At 38.9% G+C, this 22,014-nt stretch overlaps 2 protein-coding genes across 7 annotated transcripts in view; one reads left to right on the forward strand and one right to left on the reverse strand.

Moving 5' to 3' along the window:
* APPL2 (adaptor protein, phosphotyrosine interacting with PH domain and leucine zipper 2) overlaps positions 1–2,626 on the forward strand; it is a 32,215-nt gene extending 29,589 nt beyond the window's left edge. For both annotated transcript variants that reach the window (XM_081928269.1, XM_081928268.1), the window contains exons 19-21: positions 8–148; positions 548–595; positions 1,544–2,626. In XM_081928269.1, the coding sequence (XP_081784395.1) occupies positions 8–148; positions 548–595; positions 1,544–1,675 (321 nt within the window). In that variant the 3' untranslated portion in view covers positions 1,676–2,626. The remainder of the gene's footprint in view (positions 1–7; positions 149–547; positions 596–1,543) is intronic.
* Positions 2,627–2,854: 228 nt separating this feature from the next.
* The window catches only part of WASHC4 (WASH complex subunit 4), a 38,872-nt gene continuing 19,712 nt past the window's right edge, over positions 2,855–22,014 (reverse strand). For 2 of the 5 annotated variants that reach the window (XM_081928189.1, XM_081928190.1), the window contains exons 13-34: positions 21,484–21,644; positions 20,557–20,683; positions 19,528–19,653; positions 18,484–18,591; positions 17,221–17,367; positions 16,968–17,047; positions 16,459–16,564; positions 14,681–14,797; positions 13,759–13,927; positions 13,045–13,199; positions 12,795–12,869; positions 12,589–12,693; positions 11,711–11,845; positions 10,900–11,008; positions 9,902–9,968; positions 8,477–8,563; positions 8,236–8,383; positions 7,359–7,455; positions 6,228–6,424; positions 5,330–5,426; positions 5,128–5,203; positions 2,855–4,380 (exon numbers count right to left, since the gene is read on the reverse strand). In XM_081928189.1, the coding sequence (XP_081784315.1) occupies positions 5,136–5,203; positions 5,330–5,426; positions 6,228–6,424; positions 7,359–7,455; positions 8,236–8,383; positions 8,477–8,563; positions 9,902–9,968; positions 10,900–11,008; positions 11,711–11,845; positions 12,589–12,693; positions 12,795–12,869; positions 13,045–13,199; positions 13,759–13,927; positions 14,681–14,797; positions 16,459–16,564; positions 16,968–17,047; positions 17,221–17,367; positions 18,484–18,591; positions 19,528–19,653; positions 20,557–20,683; positions 21,484–21,644 (2,481 nt within the window). In that variant the 3' untranslated portion in view covers positions 2,855–4,380; positions 5,128–5,135. Of the gene's footprint in view, positions 4,381–5,115; positions 5,204–5,329; positions 5,427–6,227; positions 6,425–7,358; positions 7,456–8,235; positions 8,384–8,476; positions 8,564–9,901; positions 9,969–10,899; positions 11,009–11,710; positions 11,846–12,588; positions 12,694–12,794; positions 12,870–13,044; positions 13,200–13,758; positions 13,928–14,680; positions 14,798–16,458; positions 16,565–16,967; positions 17,048–17,220; positions 17,368–18,483; positions 18,592–19,527; positions 19,654–20,556; positions 20,684–21,483; positions 21,645–22,014 lie in introns of all 5 variants that reach the window. The other 3 variants (XM_081928192.1, XM_081928193.1, XM_081928191.1) reach the window with 3 other exon arrangements.

A 22,014-nucleotide genomic window follows, 5' to 3' on the forward strand; every position in this document is an offset into this window, starting at 1 on the left:
TTTCCAGTTTGAACTTGCCAGTGTGACACAATTTGCTGCTCATCAAGAAAACAAGAGACTGATTGGGTTTGTGGTTCCCATCTCCGAGTCCCCAGGCGAAGAGTCCATGAGCGCTTACGTATTTGAGAGTAACACCGAAGGCGAAAAGGTCTGGAGATGCGTTTCGTTGCATGGTTTTTAGAATACATTTTGTTCTAATTGTAGTCATCCGTAATAAGTCTTAAGTGGACATTTAGTGTGTTGAGTCCATTTGCTTTGCTTAGTTTGCACACGCACACACGCACACACACACACCCCAAATATTCCTTAGCAATTCCCTTGATCCATTGCCCACTTGCTTAACCCTGTTGTGACCACATTTATAGACAAATAAGATTCTGAAAGAGAAACATTAGTTTATTTGCTATTACCTGGTGCTTTGCCATACATGTTTGAAAAGCAACTGGCTAAAGTTCCACAAAGCCAATCCCCTGCTTTTCTGGTGCTCTAACCTGGGTCCTAGGATAACAGAAAAAATTCCTAAGTCTGATCTCTGCTTCTTCTGCAGATTTGTTATGCAATAAACCTCGGGAAAGAAATCATTGAAGCTCGCAAGGTAATGTTTCACTCTTCTTATCTATACAGCACTGAATCTTGCTTTTAAGCCTAAGCTCTGGCCTCTGATGGGTGCCTGCATGCCAGCACTTTGCTTTCCAGCCAGTTCAGTCCCACCTGTGCTTAAAAAGAAAGGAAAGAGGGGAAGTAAAAAATTGTAAGGGGCAGGAGGCCCATAGGTGGTGCTATGATGGGCATCCCAGAACAATACAGTGAATGCGACAGATGCAGGAAGCGATTGTGGACGATGAAAATATCATGACAGAGACAAAGCAGGTAAATTAAGTCTGGGCCTCAAGTTGTGTGTTAACCTGCCACCCCAACAGGAACCTTAACCGTCTGGGGTTTTTCTTCTCCTGTTACTTGTTTGGATCAATTTCAGGTCTTCCTGTACATATTGAGAAATGCAAGTTTCTGCACCAACATTAAATAAAATGCATTTAAACATAAATTGAACGACAAAGGACTTAACTATTAGTTTCTCTGCATTTTTCAAGTACACGTTAACTAGCAGAGCATGTTGTACCCATAAAGCTCACAATATCAACCCAGCAGGGTAAAGAGTTTACAAATACCATTTTAGCTATAAATAGGTGTTGGCAGGTACGTCACCTTGCCCCTGCAATTGAAGGGGCCCAGAACTGCACGATATCGCCATGTCATGTGCACCTGTGCTGTGCAGCTGCCACAGAATTTTGCAGCATACTATATAGCCAATCCAAAGCACACAAGGATCCTTGTTGTGGAATGAAGCTTGCTTTCATCTAGTCTGGTCAATTCACTGTTTTTATCATCTTGACTTAGAATTCATTTAAGCAGTGTGATCTAGTGTTGTTTTAAAAGCAGGCAACGAATTAGGTTGCTGAGAACAATTGAGGCCCCCTGATGACAGATAATTGCAGATCGTTGGATAACTATTCCACTGACTCTCGTTGTGTTTTCATTATAGGATCCGGAAGCACTAGCTCAGTTAATGTCATCTGTGCCACTAACCAATGATGGGAAGTTCGTGCTCTTGAATGAGCAGTCAGAAGAGGACAACACAGTACAGGGAGATGGGCAGGAGGAATCAGAAGCATAAGCTGTATTTTTTTTAAAGTAGCAGTGGTGTTGCACATAATAGCCCACACACTCTCAACTATCCAATGTGAGTACTTAAGAGATAGCATGTGGAGAGCTTGGTCTGGATTTCTGGTGTGGTAAACTGACAATCTTTGAAATTCTTTCCCAACATGGTCACTTACTGATTGCTACCAGTGATAGTTAAAGTGTTTGCTTCTGTGTGAAGTTTTTAGGCTCTGTTGTACTTCTGAGAGGGATAACAGGAACACTATTTTGAGCTAGGCTGTTTACAGATCTATTTGATAAATCACTTTCCTATTATCTATTTTTATACTTTAATACTGAAAGCTTACTCTACATAATATCTCTCTTAAGTGCCTACCATTTTTGCATACTTGTAGATTCAATAAAGCAGGCACTCTGCCCTAGAATGAGGTGGCAGGTAGACTAGCAGCTACTTGCATTAACCTCCTCCTAAGTCTCAGCCTCTCACATGAGCCAACTAAACATTTTCTTTTTCATACTGATCTACAAGGTTGAGTTAGTGCCCTAACACAAAGGAGGCTTGCTCAAGAGTAAGCTCAGTTCAGTGTGGGGCTGGTTGTTTATAACCTAGATGGAGGCAGCCTGAGATGCACTTGTGCGACTTAGAAATGAAAGCAGATATCAAGGCTGCATGGCTCTCCATACAAGGACCAATCTAAGCCGAATATTGTCTGTATGATCTTACCAGTGTGACATTGATGCTTCTGGGATGAGCAGTACTGTAGTGGGAGAAGTTCTGGGTTTATTATCTTAAATTCAAGTAACATTCAAGAACAGAGCCAGATCTAATGAAGTTCACCTGATTCCCTAACCCTGGTGGATATTTTTGATGTTAAAATATGTTTTAATGTTAACAAACAGGGTCCACATTTTGCAATGAAACTATTTAGCAATAATGCTAGAGTAAAGTCTTATTTGAACTAAACTGAATGGTGTGAATGTTTGGAACTGTGGTTGCTTAACTTGTCCTGGCTTAAGAAAGAGGACATAAACATTCTAACAACTCTTCCTAAGCATGAAACTATAGCGTTTGCACTATAAAATCTCAGGCTTTTCTTCTGGTGTCAATATGCCATCTGAAAGATGCAACTTTTCAGCTGCTTTATGAAAACTAAAACCAGTCTCAGACTAATTACACACAAAGTAAAATAAATCCACTTTCCAAAGTTACATTTATTAACAGTATGTACAGAATATCAAACAGAACAAAAGAAACCTGAGATAATGAAACAAAATGGTTTTGCAAAATGAATTAGAGCAAGACATGTTAATATTTGGTCCCCTTCCTTCCTGAGAATTTGAACTAACTGAATCAGATGGGACTCGTCAAATTTACTTCAATGACAACATGTAGCAGGACTCAAACATACAAGTGCACGGTCAAAAAGTATTATGATAGCATTGCTTTATTGACCCATTTTACCACTCCTGCTAGGCTAGATAAGCTTATTATTAACAGTCATTTTAAGCCTACGAAATGTTTGCTCCCGGGGTTTGTTCTTCACTTAAGACTTTTGTTAGAGGAAGAGGCTTATAAGTCAACATCCTGTTAATTCATGAAGAGGAAGATCCTGACAATTCAACCATGCGTAAGAATTTGAAAAGAAGACTTCCCTTTATTTCTGGCTTTTGCAAACTGAGCCTATGAAAAAGTGGCCATAGGTGTTGCTTTCATGTTTGAAAACAGCATTTAAAGGTGGGAAGGGTAAAGGAAAAATAGTACCTCGGTATCTTTTTTTAGTGCCGCTGTTTTACTTTTAACATAGCTGCAGGTATTCACAATTTTAATCCATCACATGTACATAACTGTGTGATGAAGTATAAGATCCTATGCCATGGCACCAGAAGGAATGTATTACTACTTGCTCAAAAAAAAAAAAAATGTAAACTGGAAGTCACATTAAAGACTTAAAACTGCTCATCTATTAAATTGGTTTACATGATGAAAAATGTTCAGAGTGCAGTTAACTACCATTCTATATTCACAAAGAAAGCCATAGGACTGTACATATGTATATATTCACAGAAGCAGAGCATGTACATGAGTTTAGACCCCAATGAAGGCTACAGATGTTTGTTTTTATGAGTCACCAAGACCATGTTAGTTTGGTTAGCACTACACAATTCAGGCACATGGGATGTGATGCCCTAAACTAAGGATTTCCAAATCAGAGGCCAAAAAAGCAGAAATGGCAATGAATGTTTATTATAACAGAGAAGTGCCTCAAATTTACATGTTTGTACAGTGTCAGTCTCTGAAAGACAGAGACTGGCCCTCTAAGTTGGCATGTTCTTTGGATTCCAAAGGTCTATGAACCATGACAGATTTTTAAATGGGGACATTAGTGCTGAAGTGAATACAGACAGAATTAAGCAGCAACTGCAATGTCAAGGTTGTGATTAAATCAAATGCAATATATATATTTTTTTTAAGTTATTGAACTGAATCAAAATAAGACACCAAATCTCCCTGACAAAAATCATACATTAGGCTAAAGAACAGACTTCAATGAAATGTCAACAGAAAGGATGAATTGTAATTTTTTTTTTTTTAGTTGTGAGAGTATGGGTTACTCTACAGTTCATGGCACTTCTGGGTCACTATCAGATTCAGAAGGTGAAAAGCTCCATGCCAGTTTGGTCCCTTCTGTTTCAACAAATCACCATTGCTCTATATGTCTATAAAACAAAGCAAAAAAAGAGTTGAAGATGTATTGCATATTCTGTTCGTATTTTAACAATGTTAAGCAGCTCCAACAATTCATATTAACTTCCTTTGCAATAAGAGATGGCAAATACAATGGTGATTCCTTTCAAACCAGGAAGGAAGCTATAGCAGGTAAACACTTCATTCTGTCTAACTAGGGCTGCACCAATTACCTGCTAGTTTTGCTTCTTTCCTTTTTGCTCAAACTAGCAATTTTGGTACAGCAGATATTTATCTTAAAAGCCACTCTGATGATGATGATGATGATATATTTCTGAATATATCACCTTATTCCCTGAGGGGACTCAAGGTGGATTACAGACAGAATTGATTAAAAAGCAATGAAATATTAATGGAATTTAAACTATATGCATGTATAAAGTCTGTTTAAAATATCATGCCAATATCCACCAGTTTTCTTCCTGTTCTGCACCATTCCAAACCCCGCATCTGCTTGGCCCGGGCTAAGACCACTTCCTCAGATTAGTAATTGGGAATCACATTGTGGAGGGACCAATACTACAGTGCTAAATACCAGCGTGATATTATCCCTGGCAACGTGGGAGCAGTTTAAAGAAATGAACATTTTCCCAAGACTGCCAAAAGATCTGCAGAACACATGGAGTTATTTCAGCTTAAGCGTGATTGTTATTCTCAGTGATCACCAGTACACTTTTACAAATTTTTATAATTACATCGTACAGAACCAAAAGGCATACCAAGGCTCTCATTTCACAACTGGATCTGCAGAACTAGAGTTGGACAGCTCCCCATTGCTTGTTTTTCCAGGTTCTTCTGAAATACAAAAGAGGCAGAACATCACAAGAATTTTATATTCTCAGCACTGCTTTTACAATACTTTTGTTTTTAACCACAAACATGACTTTCCCAGAGACTAGAAGATTTATTTTTTTTACTAACCTCTGTCTTTTTTCTCTTGATTTTCTTCTGCTGCAGTTTTATCGGCTCTAAAAAAGATCCTTGCGCTGCTTAGTGAGAAATAAAGCAGTTCAAACTCCTATGAAAAATTAAAGAAATTCTCAGCAAGTCTTAGCATGCCACAGAACGAGAATCTTCACAGTACCTGATTAAAGTGCACTGATACCAGAAACCCCCTAAATAACAATTACAGTGCTTCCTGATTTTTATCTGCACTATCAATTGCACTGGTTTTTTATTGATCAAATACGGGGAAAGGCAGAACTACACTTTCAAATCAAAGTTTGCTTCATACCTGACACACTACTAGTAATTTGGCCATTTCCACTTTGTCTTTGCAGGTTGTTTTTTTAATAAAAAAATAAATAAATCCTGCAGACCTTTCCTTCCACAATAACTATTTATACTCCCATAAACTTAACGTCTGCTACAAATGTCACTGTCCTAAAAAGCAGCACGTCAGTAAATATCCATTTCCTGTCCCCCTAAATTCTACTCAAAAATCAGTGGTTCTCAAGACTTCCAAATGAGTTGTTCTCTCATTTGGAATCCCCACACTCTACTTGTTGAGGACCCCCAATTCCAAATCTAAATTTTTAAGTTTATCATCAGCTAGTAATAAAGCATGCATTTGGCTGGATGTTGTAAAGGTGCCGCTCTCTCTGCCTAACTGCAGCCTATTCTTCATGCTTACAGGGTTGCATCAAAGGGTAGATTCAGGTGTGGTGCCCACTAATTAAATGTTAGGGGGAAAGCTGTTAGGGGGAAAAGTTATCCAAAAAGGAGCCATGTTTGCTGTCTGGCATTTCTATGTTCTTAAATACTTATATATATATGCGCCTCCCACCACCTTTCCCTGGTCTCTGACAGAGACTGATACCTGCAAGCAAACTTCCAGTCGCTTGTGAGTAAGGTTCATAGTCTGTAGCAGCTTTTCATCTTGGACAGCTGATTGAACGTTCTGTTGTTTTGCTAATGCTCTGATCTCTCTCACGTATTTCTCTCGAACTGACTGGAACCAATGGAGAGAGTCAAATTCTTGGTACTGGTCCAAAAGCTTCAGAATGTAAGCTACACCTACAGATTAAAACAAAAACAAAAAAAAAGTCGTTCAAGTTAAGCACCCCTTTCTTCAAAGCAGTAAAAATTTACAAACGTATTCTGCGCATGTACATCAAACAGGTCTTTGACCATTAAAATCAGAATCATTTTCTCACCAGCTCAATTTCCCCCCCCCTCTACAAGTCTTCAGAGTTGTATGCTTGTTATACAAGGCTTACATAGTGGTACGTGTCAATATTTATTCATTTACATTTTTTAAAAAGCTGGTTTTCTGCCCACAGAAGGCTCACAATCAAGTTTGCATCTCTGCTCATAGGGGAAGAGAGTAGGGTGAAAATTTGAAAAAGGTAGCAAGGGGCCAATTTTTCAAAATCCTCTCTCCAATCTGCTTTGGGGATCACTTAAGCAAGTGAGTGCAGTTGTTTGTGAGAGAAGAAACTTCACCTGTGAAACATTTGCCAGAAGCACTTGAATGTTTCCGAAATCCATTACAGATTGAAGAAAACAAAGCCTACTCCATCACCAACCACTGAGGTAACTCCATGGGGAAAAACTCGATTCTCTACCCCCCCACCCCCCCACCGCACACTGACCACCTAGCTAAGGATGCATCTTTTCTGTATCTTGTCGGGCGCACTTTGAATACACTTAGCTGAGAACTATATATGATCACGTATGAAGGTACTTCATACATGTCAGATTTTTGAACCACCTAGAACAGTTCTCTGACTGTCAGTAACTTTCCAAGATCTCAAGCAGATATATCCTTTTTACAATTCCACTAACCCAGATCCTTTTGACTGGAGAAACCAGGCATTAAACATGGACTTTCTGTATGCACAGCTTGTGGTCTACCACTGAACTATGGCCCCTTCCATATAAAACCTCAAAACCTGCAATTTATGATAGTTATCCATGCAAGAAGACTCAATATGGTTCCTGAACTCACCCATGGCAAAACCATCATCGGTGAAAGCTGCACCAGCTTTGTTCTTCTTATTCAACTTCTCCTTGCAGCTGATTGAATGCTCTATGAAGTTGAGGGCCTAAAAACAAGACACAAGAAGTTGCTCCAAAAGGCAGTAAGTTATCAGGTAACTGCCTAGCTCCCCTGCATATCAGGTGACAGAACTCTTCTGTCATCCCATTACTTGAGGAGAGGTCTTCATGAATTCATTCAAATTCACAGCTCATCCTACCAGTCAGTCAAATAGGATTTCCCCCGCAGGCCAGACTGATAGCCCGCTTTACTCACCAGATTTTTCAGATGGGGAGTTTTGGGGAGCAAAGGTTGCCCATGACTAAATGTAGTGTTCTCATACATTAATTGCTAGCTGTCTGGATATTTACAGCTCCTTCTAGAGCAGTATTTAAACATTATCCAAATGGATATATATCACAAATCCCCTCAAGCATTTTTTTGGGGGGGGATCAGAAGTATTTAAAAAAATATATTTGTTATTCAAGATTATTTATATCAATATCAGAGTCCAATTAACAATTCATCTAGCCAGTCACTTGGTGTCCATCTGCTCATTCAGACACAAGTATTTCCCAGCCATGTTAGCATTCCTTGTTAAAGGGTTTCAGGTAATGGTTCAGCCTGTAACTTTCTACATGAAAAGGACATGCTTTTTATGGATATCAGTGCAACAATGGCATATAACACGCCCCCCATACCCTATTAGAGGGGGGGGCAGTTCATATGGTGATTTAATAAACTTAGAGCAACCTTACAAAAAATTACCAGTTTTAACACAAGCACATCCTGCACATGTAACTAAATGGCTTATTGTTTAAACCAACCGAGAAAGATCAAAACTAACCAATGGTGGAACAATTATGTAAAAGTTGCGTAGGTGCATGTTCTTTGAACTGCGAAACTCAGGAGCAAACACATCCACAAGCATTTTGAAATACTCTGTGCCTTCTGCAGAATTGCGTGTGAGATCACTAAGTACGGAATCCAGTTGCCTATAAAAGAGAGATACACTTGAAAATGCTTTGAGGCGGTTTTTAAAGGAACAGTTTCTGCAAGAATTTTGTCGATGCATCAAGTAAGGTTACCTGGCTGCTTTTTGTGTTTCTTCAGCAAGACCTTCCTCTTTCACAAGTTCTTCAAAATTAATGATATCTTCAATATCAGGAACAAACCTACAAGTTTCATATGCGATTCATTCATTCACAATTATATATCATGCTATGTATAAAAATGCTAACTTGAGTTTCATACTTCTTACATTACTTCTGTTCAGATCTTTATCACAAGCTTCCTTTTATTTTTACATTATGACCAAAGGTTTGCTTTCTAAAAAAGAACCCTGACCTCCACACTGCTTGATTCTCTGGCTCACAAATCCCATGGAATGGCTTTCTAGTCTAACTAAGAGGAAAAAAGAATATGGCAGGGATGAGCATGATTTGGGGGGAGGGGAGAGTATTACATACTGTATGCAAACTATCAAGATTTTTCAGTTACAGAGAGGATAGCCTTGCATAATACTTTACATTGAATCTATATATAACCTCACACAGATTTGACTGAAATAAAACTATCTGTATCCAAATCTGAGAAAACTACAGTCGTACCTTGGAAGTCAAACGAAATCTGTTCCAGAAGTCCATTCGACTTCCAAATTGTTTGAAAACTAAATCACGGCTGCTGATTGGCTGCAGGAAGCTCCTGCAGCCAATCAGAAGCTGTGGAAGCCCTGGAGGACGTTCGGGTTCTGAAAGAACATTAGCAAACCAGAACAATCTCTTCCGGGTTTACGATGTTCGGGAGGCAAAATGTACAAGTTCCAGGGCATTCAACAACCAAGGTACGACTGCATTATGTCCTTTCCCCTCACCACATTTCTCATCATCTTATTTAGGCATACCTACTGACCTGCTCCAAAACCTTCAAATACCAAGTTCATCAGGAAAAAATGTTTATATAAAATAAGCAAATTAAATTTACTGAACAGACTAGCAGAATTTATTGTGAGCACTGTACTCTTGTGGTACAGAACAAGAACAACTCCGGCAGTTCCTCTACTTGTACACTACTGCATGCAGCAGTGCTGCACATGGGCACTACTGCAGGACCCATACCCATGCATTAACATCAAGGCATGCCACAGAAAGGAAAAACAGAACCAAAAGGAGCTACAAAGGCTTTACAGCACTGATGGGGAACTTTTTTTCCTGTTGTGAGCCAGATTCCCTCAGCATAACCTGCATGCTAGTGGTGAGTGGAGCCAGAGCTAAACACATGCAGAGTTTGCAGCACTGCAGTTCTCTGCCAGCCAGTCTCTCTCACATCCACAAACACCTCATGCGGGAAGAGGTGATTCCCATGAGATGGTAAAAAGTGCAACAGTGGGCCTGCAGTGACCAGGGGGGGTGGCATGAAAATAGGTTAGAGGTGCATGTGGTCTGTGGGATACAGGTTCCCCACTTTGCTTTACAGAAGCATAGACAAGCAAGCTGAAATCTTTGGTTGCATACCTAATTGCACTACTACAGCAATGAAGTCCACCAGATCTTATCATTCGGACGTAGCCCATGGCATTCCCTTTAAAAATAAAATATATAGGCAACAAGAAACGTAAGCACCTGAAATTAAGTAACCGAGCATTCAGAATTTAATGACACTAAGTCCATCTAGAAAGTTAAAACCTGTTGGAGACATCTGATTAAGCTGCATCCCCTCTCCACCCCCCCTCCCACAATACTATTTCATCTGTAAATAAACAAGTCATATTGGGAGAATACACTGGCAACCATAAGTAGTGCCCTGTACAGAATGTGTTATAGTGAAGACTAATGTGCATATTTTTCCATATGTTAATTTGGAAAGATAAAAGCACTGTATAACCAATGCGTTTAGTTAATCTAGTCCACTGCAATTTGTTAGACTTCAAAGTATTGCCTGTTCTTTCAGGGCTGAAAGAACTACACCAAGGATGTCCAACAGGTTGATTGCAATCTACTGGTAGATCTCCAGGAGGTTTTGGTGGATTGCGGTCAATCACTGGGTCCCTTTCCTTAGCCTCCTCGCCCCGCCCTCCATTGTCGCATGATGTGCAGAACGGACGATGGAGCCTACTGAGTGAGGCTGTTTGTTTGTGAGTGGCTGTTCCTCTTTCCCCCCAAAACCCCTAAATTGGGGCTTTCCTCCCTAAAAGAAGCTCAACAACTTTGACCTGAACCCCCCCCCAAAAAAAAACAGGGGTAGATTGCTATCTCTTGGGAGTTGGCCACCCCTGAACTACACAATTATTTCCTTGGGCCAAAGGAAGCTTGTGTTTTTTGGACACCTACCCTGCCCCAACTTTGACAAGCTACTTTTGAAATTGTGGGAACTTCCCAAGTGATAGAATATGGGACCTGCTGTTCCAAGGAAACAATGTAAACAAGCCCATTAGGTATGCCCAGTCCCACCTGCTAGTTCTTTGGATTCTAGCAATATATCTCAATATAGTGTTTACGATATATTTTCATACCTATCTGGCTTATTAGTTGCCTGAACTGGTCAAGGTAACTTTGTCCATCGGGTGTAATTCCAAGTTTTCTGATCCCTCGGTTGAATTTCTCTGCTCTCTCAAAGGGGTACTAGAAAAATTATTTTAAGATTGAAGAAATACATTAAGTAACTTGAAATGCCTTTGTCAGCCCCACTGTATTTTTTCAAACACCCAAACGCTTTTGTTCTTCTGAAATAGTAACCCCTAGCATACTATATAAAGCAAAATATGTACAGTTTGAAAGCAAATATCCATCTCTCTTGGAACCACATTTTAGTAAGATCTGTTACCTTGCAAAACATTTTAGAACATTCAAAATGCGAGTTTTGCAGCTAAAGAGAGGTGCACAACTATATTTTAGAGATATATTGCTTCTGTGCATTTAGGCCAGTAAATGGAACCTGCAACAAAATGCTACAATTTATCCTCCCTCCTAACATGAGCAGGTGTGTGTGAATAGGTGGATCCTCCCTCCAAGCACAGATTCTATCCCCATGTTCCATTTTTCTTTTCCAATCATTGAGTAATTCTGTGGTTACTCAATGAATTCATTAGGCTATTTGAGGGTTTTCCAAGCCCCAAGATTTCTCCTCGTTTCCCAGTGGCCCAATTTTGGATACAATCCTGACAGAATTCGCCGCCAAACTCACTATCAGAAGGGAGTGGCGTTGAAGGAAAATATAAACCAGGCTTTTATAATTATATTTAAATGGCTACTGTTTATCTCAAGAGAGATTGAAATCAACTCTCAATCTTGTAGTTCTTAGCAATGGTTTCACAAACAACATACCTTGTGGTCATTTTGATCTTTAACTTCCCTAAAGAATCTGATATCTTTGATCAATCTGGATTTGATGTGCTCGTCGTACATGAACTGGCTGAAGATATAAAATTTCTTTCTCAGAAACTGGTATGTGAAATTTACCTGAAGAAAAGTAGGGAAAAGTACAGTATGAAGAAGACTGATACCCCCCGTTAGAAGACATTTCCCCAGTGACTTGTGACACCGGTCCCAAGACTCAGAACCATCAATAGCTCACTTATAATGTCACGGTCCTACCCAAGTCAATATGCTTTGCTACTCTGAGCATTTCTTAATCTGAAATTATTGTGTGAATAAGTGAGCAGCAGAAGGCATTCTTAGCTGGACAAAGAATCCTAAATAGGACATGGGAGAGAGAAAAGTCTCATCAGGAATTGGGGCTTACACATCATAACTATCCCCTTAAAATTGTGCAGAAGAAGACAACAAGGATAATGTAAATATACTCCCATCCCCCCACTGCACACTACTGCATCTCAGCTTACTGTCTGGAAATTGCCGCACTAGGGCGAGGTGGAAAAGGAGAGAGGAAAGGAGCTGGGCTGGCATACTTATATTATCATTGCAAAATACTGTTAAGTGGCATCTTGCAAACCCAAATTTATGAACTATCATAATCTGGAAAAATGAAAATGCTTGTTTCATAGTTTAATCTCATCTTTTTTCTCGGAGTATTTTAAAATTTGCCCCTCTTACATACACAGATGTCCTCTTTGTGCTCAAATTAACACAGCATGTGAAACCACTTTCCTCCAATTGCTTGTGCTGTTCACGATGCAGTCTTAAATAAAAGCTCAGTAAATGCCAGCTCAGCAGCTGTTCTGGGAATAACACAAAATACTCACAGTTGTGTTCATGATTCCTGTGCCATGTGTTCGAATTGAATTAGCAATGTGCCTGATATTTATGGTGTTCAGATGCTTGTTATTGCTGATTCTCTCAATGAAGATCTGCAATTAAAAAATTGCTATATAATTATAATAGCTACTAAATAGAAATCAGCAGCAATAAGATTTGCTTTTTAAAGTTTAGACATACCCTCTGCCCTCACCTGATTATTGAGATTGTAGAGGTAACGGGATACAAATACATGAATATTCCTCATAATTTCCAGAACATCAAGGCCCTGAAAAAACAGTAGGTAATTTAACTACATTACATCTGGAAATAATCCAAATAAGTGCTGTTATTTGAAACTTTTAAAAAGCAAAAACACCAGAAGCATTAAGTACCGTACTTCAGCAAGTCACAAAATCCTGTTTTTTAAAAAATACAGAGACACTCGCATAAATATGATGTACCTGTTCTAAAGTCTGACTAGGAAGATGTGCTTCTGTCATAGTTAAACCATAGCGCTGCGTTGCTAAATTCCTCATCTCACTATAGGTGGCCCAGTCATGCAGAGCTACTGTAGTAAGGTTGTAGAAAGTCTTGTCTAGGTAATGTGTCACATAGGCTGCAAAAAGAGGGGGTGAAAGGAACAGTCATTTTCACAATGAATACTTGGAAAAAAGGGCAGAGGAAAAGAGAAGGAAAATATACTCATCCCAACTCTAACGTTATTTAGAACTTTCGAAATAAAGTAACATTAGAAATGCTTCAAGTAAAAGTACCTGCTGGAGCTACGCTGGTCATATCAGCATATTGGGGACAGATTTCCTCAAAAAAGTACAGTGGTACCTCGCAAGACAAAATTAATTCGTTCTGTGAGTTTTTTCGTCTTGCGATTTTTCCGTCTTGCGAAGCACGGATTCCCTGGGTATTAACGGTTTTAAGAAAAAGGAAACAAACTCGCAAGACGTTTTCTTTTTCGTCTTGCAAAGCAAGCCCATAGGGAAATTTGTCTTGCGAAGCAACTCAAAAAACGAAAAACTCTTTCGTCTTGCGAGTTTTTCGTCTTACGAGGCATTCGTCTTGCGAGGTACCACTGTACAGAGAGAGAGAGACAGGAGGGATGAATTTTACTTCACAGAAAAAGTATTAAGCTTTGAAAGTGAACATTAAGTAAAGCCTACCTTTGATATCTATGAACCGATTAAAAAACCGAATTGGGTTCAAGGTGAAGAAGTGGGCAAGGTCTTTCATCCCGACTCTGAAGGGATTTCTGTCATCTAGTTTCAAGTGTGTGTGCACAGAAAGGCGAAGGTCCTTTTCTATTTCTTTGCATAGTTTGTCCAGGAGGTGCTGCTCAAATAAAAGTCACAACAAACACTATTTTCATGGGTGAAAAACTAATCTTCACAAGACATTTATTCCCCAATAAAATAGTTCTACAAAGAAACAGGAGATCCAAAAAGATGGTTTTCCTTCTCCAATGGGGGACTAAATTGGATTATTTTTAATTCAACATTAGGATGAAAAAGTGAGTTATTGCATATACTCTGTGCATGACACAGACAAAGTAGTATCCCCTAACCCTCTGGAGCAGATTTTGAGGGTGCACAAGGGGTTGCAGATGAGAGAAGGAGGAAGTTCTGTTGCACAAACAGAATGATAGTACTGGATACAACCCACACTCTCTAAATAGTGGCCTTTCTCCCCAAAAGTTTGATGACTGTTGGTCACTTAAAATATAAACAGTACATTATGTATGTTAATTTGTGTGTTTTTCGAAGCCCTGCCTTTGAAGCTAAATCTACACAAGATGCAAAGGGAAAAAGGAGAGATAACGGAATAGGAAATAAGAATATGGAGTGTTATATAAACACTACATAGTGATACAAGTACATAACCACAACTCAACAAACGTTAGCATAAACCTAAAGCAGAGGAATAATTGAGGAAAAATGAGACCAGAGCAATAAAGAATGTGAGTTTCTATTAACTTTAAGAATTTTGAGAATTCCAAAAGAAATCCTCAACACTGGCAGATTTAAATATTCTCAGATTGCTCTGTACTGCTATCATTCAAAGTAAATAAAATGCTTTCACTATCACCTTGTTTAAAACATCCATGATTTCTTTGTCATAGCTTTCCAACAGTATTTCATGGGACTCCAAGTGCCTTGAATGCATCATAGCTGGTACACAATCCCGCAATGCACTAAACATGTACTGTAAAAAAAAAAGTTGCAAATTGATAAAGAACCCGAGCAACAGCATGCACTAAAGGGGAATCTGAGCAATTAGAACTCAGGATCCTGAACATCAATTAATCTCTAAAACTACATTCAGATATAACGATAAATCCTGGTTTATCAGAACAAGACTCAGTGAGCCTGGAAGCTAAGCATTCATCCGCCACCCAACTCCAGCACAGCACAAAGAAATTGGAAGCTTCCACTTCATTTCTAGATTAATCACAGTTTAGAATGCCATCAGAAACCTAAATTGAGGTTAAGCTTAACTAAGGTTAGTTGAAACAAGCAAGCTTAATAACAAACCATTCATACTCTTGTAAACTGCTTAGAGGTTTCACCACAGGGGTGTCTACATTTTGTTAAATAAACAAAATTAAAAATAAAGTTAAACTTTAGGTCAGTACTTCTCACACTTTTTGAAGTAGAACCCTTCACTTTTAAAAAAACAACTTTGGCAGAACCCTCACAGTAAATTCTTTTTTAAACTTTTTAAAGGGGAGCTGATTATTGGGAGAGTGAGTGAGAGACAGTCTGAATCGAACTTTTTAAAAGGAACTATGAGATTTTGAAAAACTTTGCTGCTCATCTCCTGATCTCCTCTGATGGGAGAAGGCTTTGCTTTGCTTGTCATCCTTACGGCTTTGTCTCTTATCTCTCAGTCAACATTAAAAGAAAAGCATATATGAAGCCGAGTAAAGAAATGAATTTTATTATTTCAGTCACAGACCAGTTCCAGCCCACATACAATATCAAGGAAGTCATAAAACACGATAGGGATACATTTGAATTTGCAATTAGGTATAACAGGGAAAATACAGATACAGCAACAGTTTAAAAATACAGTGGTGCCCCGCAAGACGAACGCCTCGCAAGACGAAAAACCCGCTAGACGAAAGGGTTTTCCGTTTTGGAGGCGCTTCGTAAAACGAATTCCCCTATGGGGTTGCTTCGCAAGACGAAAAAAATCTTGCACCCCCCGCGGGTTTTTTTCGCTTTTTTCGCCCTTTTCTTAAGCCGCTAAGCCGCTTATCAGCTGTTCTGCTGATAAGCCGCTTAACAGCTGATCGCTGGAAGCCGCTTGACAGCTGTAGTGCTAATCCGCTAAGCTGTCAATGGGCTTGCTTCGCAAGACGAAAAAACCGCTATACGAAGAGCCTCACGGAACGGATTAATTTCGTCTTGTGAGGCACCACTGTATATAAATTAAAACTTAGGCGGAGTAAACAACGCTGCTCTGCCTGCACCACCCTGCTACTGATTTAAACTGTGGAAAGTGCAGCAAGAGAAGGAATGAAGGGGAAGGGATCCTCAAGACAACTGCTTGAAAGGTGCATTTAATCCCCATGGCTGCTGCTCAATAGAAATAATACATTGGGTGCACTTGACTGCCATTACAACTTTTGTTGTCACAGAACTCGCTGGACTGCTTCACAGAATCTCAGGGTGATCACAAATTAACCAGAAATTTGTGTGCTCACCCTTCTCCTCTTTGCAGGTTTCCACAACTCCACATTATGCAAGACCTTTGGGAACTGTGCTTTCTTCTAACCAAAGTTAATTAGCAAGCCATTATCTCAAACCATGGTTTTGTTTAACCCACCTTCCTATTTCGTATACAGTATTTCTTTTACTTACATGTAACCTAGCAGCATCCACTGCATTTTCATAGACATCATCAAGATAAATGGGAAATACAGTTCTGTGCCAATACAAGAAGCAACAGTCACATTGTGCTTGGACTCTAGAAGGGGAAAAAAAGGAGCAAAGTTACTACTGAGAAAGAAAGCAAAGAATTACCATTCCAACTTCAATGATCTCAAACAGAAATAAACTTATAATATAGCACACTTTCAAGCTGATGTTCACAAGTCACAGGGGTGGGAAATAAACAGTTTTTAAGAAACAAGAATGGAATATCGTTCTTCAGGATGCTGAACTCTGTGCTTAAAGCCAAGTTTCATACTAAGTATACAAAATCCTATCACATATGATCATAGAATCATAGAGTTGGAAGAGACCACAAGGGCCATCGAGTCCAACCCCCTGCCAAGCAGGAAATGATGATGAACAGCACTCTACAGGAGTCAAGAAGGTGGTGTATTGTGCTAAAAGTCTACAGAATTTCATTCCATGGTATTACTTACCGTTCTTTAAGTTCACTGATTAAGGCCAGCTTCTTCATAACTACTTGGAGAGGAAGGAGCTCTTCATCTTTAAATGTTTTCTGAAAGGGAGAAAGGAAAGAAGGAGATAGACATGCACGAGCATCAATCCAATAATAACAACAAAAGTTAATTTTACGGCTGTGCCTTAATCACTGACTATGCAATTCCCTATGTGATTGCTGCTAACAGAAATGATAAGTATTGCAATTATGGAAGGAACTGTTGTGCTTACCATTTGTGTGCCCACACTGAGTGCGAGGGAAATAATGAGTCGTCTCTGTTTTGTGCTAGGACCGTTGAGGGTGTTCTCAGCCAATACAAGAGCAGAGAGTACATCAAGGCGCTGTTCGCTGTACTTCTTGTCTGAAATAACTCTTTTCTTCATTTAAAAAAAGCATAGAAAAGAGCATTTGGGGTTTAGTTTTTATGGAAAATTCAACAGCAAATTTTGTATTGAATTTATGAGCCTACCACATTATTTGCATTTTTGGTCTCAAGGTCGAGATAAGCCACATTTAATATACATATCATTATCTTACACAAATCTTGGCAAGAAAAGCTACCCCCAAAGTAGCTCCTCCCCTTTTATCCCAAATTAGGTATAGTTGGCACATTAATGCAACCCTGAAGTTACTCAGGTTTAGCTTAGACTCTAGGGAATATCCTTGCTGCTTTCAAAATGCTAGTGAACAGTTTATCTGAGACTCTTCAGCACAAGCCCTTTTGAAACATGCAGGACGTCCGCTGGAGCAGATTCATTTTAACCTAAATGGAGTTTAAGCTGGAAACATCCCTAGTGCTACATATTATTATCATCTGTGTGTTCACTCTCTCCTTTGGTGATCATTCAACCATGTTCTGCTTCACATATTAACATCAACTTTGCAGTTGAGGCAACTCACCAAAGTGTTCAGTATGTGAGTAAGTATGAAATTCCATACATATTTTCTCAGCAACATGAAACATACATTGACTGCATTCAGATGCAATAATGTATGGCTTAATATTATATAAATAATCCCCAGTCTCCCCCATCAACATGGCTCTTCTGGCACTAAATATAAGAAGGGCAATCAAAAACATTTGCTTTCACTTTCAATCAACCACAGTGTAGTGTTGTGTTTGACTCCTAAACAATGGTTAATGTTAACTATATTAGTCAACTGGCTTGTTTCAGTAAACCATCATTAAGACTAACCAGTTTGCCCAAGTTCAGATATATAACATTGACAAACAGAATTCCATTGAAAAACAGAAAGCTTCAGATCTCCTCCTCACAGTTGCACACTAGGAACCTGGAGCTTGTTCACATAATGACATATGACTGCTATCATCGTTTACCTTTTGATATCATCACTGCTTACCTCCCAACTATTTGACCTCTTTAGCTAGTTTCTAACACTAAAAATGCATAAACGAAGCATCCCAACTGTTATAAAGCTACTCATTTTAACTATACCGAACAGTAAACTACTTACTGAAACTTTTTGCGTACCTTGGCTATAGCAATAGCATTAAGAGCCTGATGCTGTAGATGCTGAATTATGTGTGTTACTGAATCAGCGACAATCATACTTCTTCTGTAAAATGTATGTTGTATTGCCTGCAGTTGACCAGATTTCAGAACACGAGTTAACATCACAATTCTGTTATTTGAATCACATTATGCCTATTCTTCCATACAAAGAACTACTTTATCCAAATCTTCAACAGCTCAATTTGATATGAAATACAATTTGAATTTTTAACAAGGTAGCTATATTTGGATGTTCCATCAAAATCAACTTTCAGCTATATGTTAATATTCCTGTCAAAAGCAGTATACTATATTTGCTGCTATGTCAGCAAGTACAAATCATGCTGGCATCACTGATAGTTATAATGAAGGTTTAGACCACAGTCAAATGCACATTTTAAAAGAGACCATTAGTGGCAGCAGACTGCTGGTGCAACTAAAATTAGGCATAATTGCTGCTGATTGTATCTATCAATTTCTAAACCATACTTCCTCTAAAAGAACATGGGAACATTTACAGCAGATAGCAAAACAAACAACCATTGTGACTGGATCGGCGAAGGCAGAAAGAGAACTGCATTATGTAGGAAGAGTAAGAACAGAAGTAAGAGCAACATAGTCAGTCCTAATACCTAAACTATCTCTGAAGTGTCTTCAAAAGGTGCGAAAATGACAATACTGAGGGGGGTGGTCATATCTCCAGGAGTTCCACAAATGGAGTATCAATTGTATTAGCACAGAACTTCAGCTTAGGCACCCTATTTTGAGAACCTGACCTATAGCGGTTTCAGAATTACAGTAAATATATTTTACCCAGAAAAGAAATACAACTTAGAGACACAAAACATATGGCTCTGGGGATATGTAAACCATTTAGATAAGTATATTTTGCCTGAATTATTGTTTACAAATTTTGTCTACCATCTTTCCAGCTCATAAATTAAAGCACGCAGGTCTTAACACACCTGCAAAAGGACTACTGCAAATGTTAGGGTCACCAAGGAGATGAATATTGCAACTTACTTTGAGAAGTTCCACAAGCCTGCACAATGCTTTCACTGAGGTTTTAGTCATTGGCTTCTGCATTGACATGTGCAGATTCATTGTAGTTTTAATGATGTTACTAAGGCTGTAAGCGTACAGAAACCCCTAGGGATAAATTGGGAGGGGAACGTGAATCATCATTACATCTCTATGGCATCATAATTTTTTGTGTGTGTCCAAAATCGGTTCTATCACACACAAATACAGCTGTTCAATATACAATTGAAGTAAACATTATGGAATTAGAAGCAAACAAGCAGCAACCTACTGAAACATGAACTAGTAATCGATTTCCCAATTTCTACAATGCAAGTGATTTTATTCCTTCCTTGGTAGTCCCTTTTCTAGAATACCACAAGGCTGACTCCGCCAACCTTCACTCCCCATTGTTACAACATCTCAAACATCTCTGTTTGAGAAGATGGCTTGGTTGAGACATCGCAATGAATAATTGTTTGGCATTAAATGAATGAGTCTGGAATGAGCTTAGGGCTTCTCTCCTTTAACTTGTAGGAAACCATGGTTGCCTGTTACATCCAAACAAGGGAAACTCTGGTTTGTGCTTATTCTACAACCAAGAAAAGTATATCATAGTTTACCAGTTCAGATATAACAGCAAACTATGGTTTGTCACATGAGTGAGTGTGTGCAGTGATCAGTGTGGAGTACTTTTTCCACACAGTATCAAGCAAGTGATAGGAATCATATCTGAACCAAGCCAATTAATCTGTGAAACCAAAGTTTGAAAACTGCAGAGTGAGCTAGCAAAATTTAATTTGATAGTGCCAGTCATAAATAAATATATTCACTTAGGCTGTATAAAGAAATTACTATATGTATTAACCTTACATTCATTAGTAAGCAATTGTAGTAATAGACTTATATTCAGCAGTTTCTTCTTCAGCAAATGGTACTCAAGAAATATAAAGTTAACACACACACACACACTCTCTCTCTCTCTATATATAAGCATTTTCCAGCTATGTTGCTTTGGAACCTAGCACACACCTGTATAAAAACGTTGCACCTATTAGTGAGATCTTCTGCAAACTTATCCATTTGTTGTTCCTTTGACAAAATAGATTCCATTTTCATCATCCATGAGCTCACAAAAACGTAATATGACTGCATCTCTCTGGAGAGAAAACAAGTAATGGTTACGTAATGGTTCAGTCAGATACATCTTTAACCAACGTTAAAGAAGCTGAGCTGTGGTTTGAAACATCTGAATTGACATGCCATTGTTTGCAATGGGTCAAGAGCCATAGTTTGTTACAGGTTTATGCTATGATTTGGCACAATGCCCAACATAATTTCAGCCATCACTCTTCTTTAAGGGATTGTTGGGCCATGGAGACAAGTTACAAAGCTGAGTGCTTATATGAAAAATAGCAGCCAAACAATGATTTGGGTTTTGAATTATGGTTAATGCAAATCACAATTTGACCTGCCAAATTTCTGCCAGTGTAAATTATCCTGAAAATTAACTGCTTGGTGAGCTTGCCTAATCCAAGGTGAATATATCAGGCTTTAAATAAAACACAAAACTGAGCCAGTGTAACAATTTATTATTATTTGTATTATTTAGATTTCTTACCTACCCTTCACAGGGCAGCTTAAAACCATTTAAATATGTAATATTAAAATAGGTTAGACTATTCAAGAGAATAAAGTGCCTCCTAAACACACACGTATGCACATGTATTCAGCATTGGAATTTAATACCCTATTCCTGAATACTTTTATCTGGACACAATGGCCATGGAACATAAAATCCCCACCAAAAGAGGGGTGCTTGGCTGTTTTCATAACTGGAAAAGAACAGGAATGTCAATTAGCTCCTATTTTTTCAGTTTACAAATATTTTTGATTTACAGAGTAAGAACCATACAGGTTGGGGGGGGGGGGGAGAGCTCACCACTCTTCAAACCTTACTTGGTAAGTGACTGAGCCTTCTGCTGTAGAAAAGTTTCTCTGTGTATTTTAATGGAATGAAAATTCTTCCTGTCCAGAAGCTTGGCAGCAGCTGGCACCTTCTGAATGAGAAAGTTGTCAGCAAACCAAATGATATTAGCTGTAAGTGTAATAGCTGGCACCTGGAGCAGCAAAAGTAACGTTTGGATGAAGGATGGAGGGGGTGGGGAGAGAAAGATATCATATTAGGCTTGATATTGAAAACCGCTACACCACATTCACATATGTAGGATTGTCCTATAAGTATTTCAAGATATACATAAATAGCAGGCCAGTTCTAAGCCCAGTTTTAAGTAATCTCACTTCATTTCACATGAATGTTTGCATAGGATTTTAGGCTCTGCTGCCGAGTACACTCTGCAGCACCAACAGGGAACAGAATTATCAGAACACGTTTCGGAGATTAAGGAGGAGGAGGGGTAGCGGGACTGAACTAAGCTACACACAGTCCATAGCATCTTAGGATTCATCCCTTGAGTACCAGAGCAACTA

This window comes from Podarcis melisellensis (genome assembly GCF_964234715.1).
Source record: "Podarcis melisellensis genome assembly, chromosome: 10".
NCBI lineage: Eukaryota > Metazoa > Chordata > Lepidosauria > Squamata > Lacertidae > Podarcis > Podarcis melisellensis.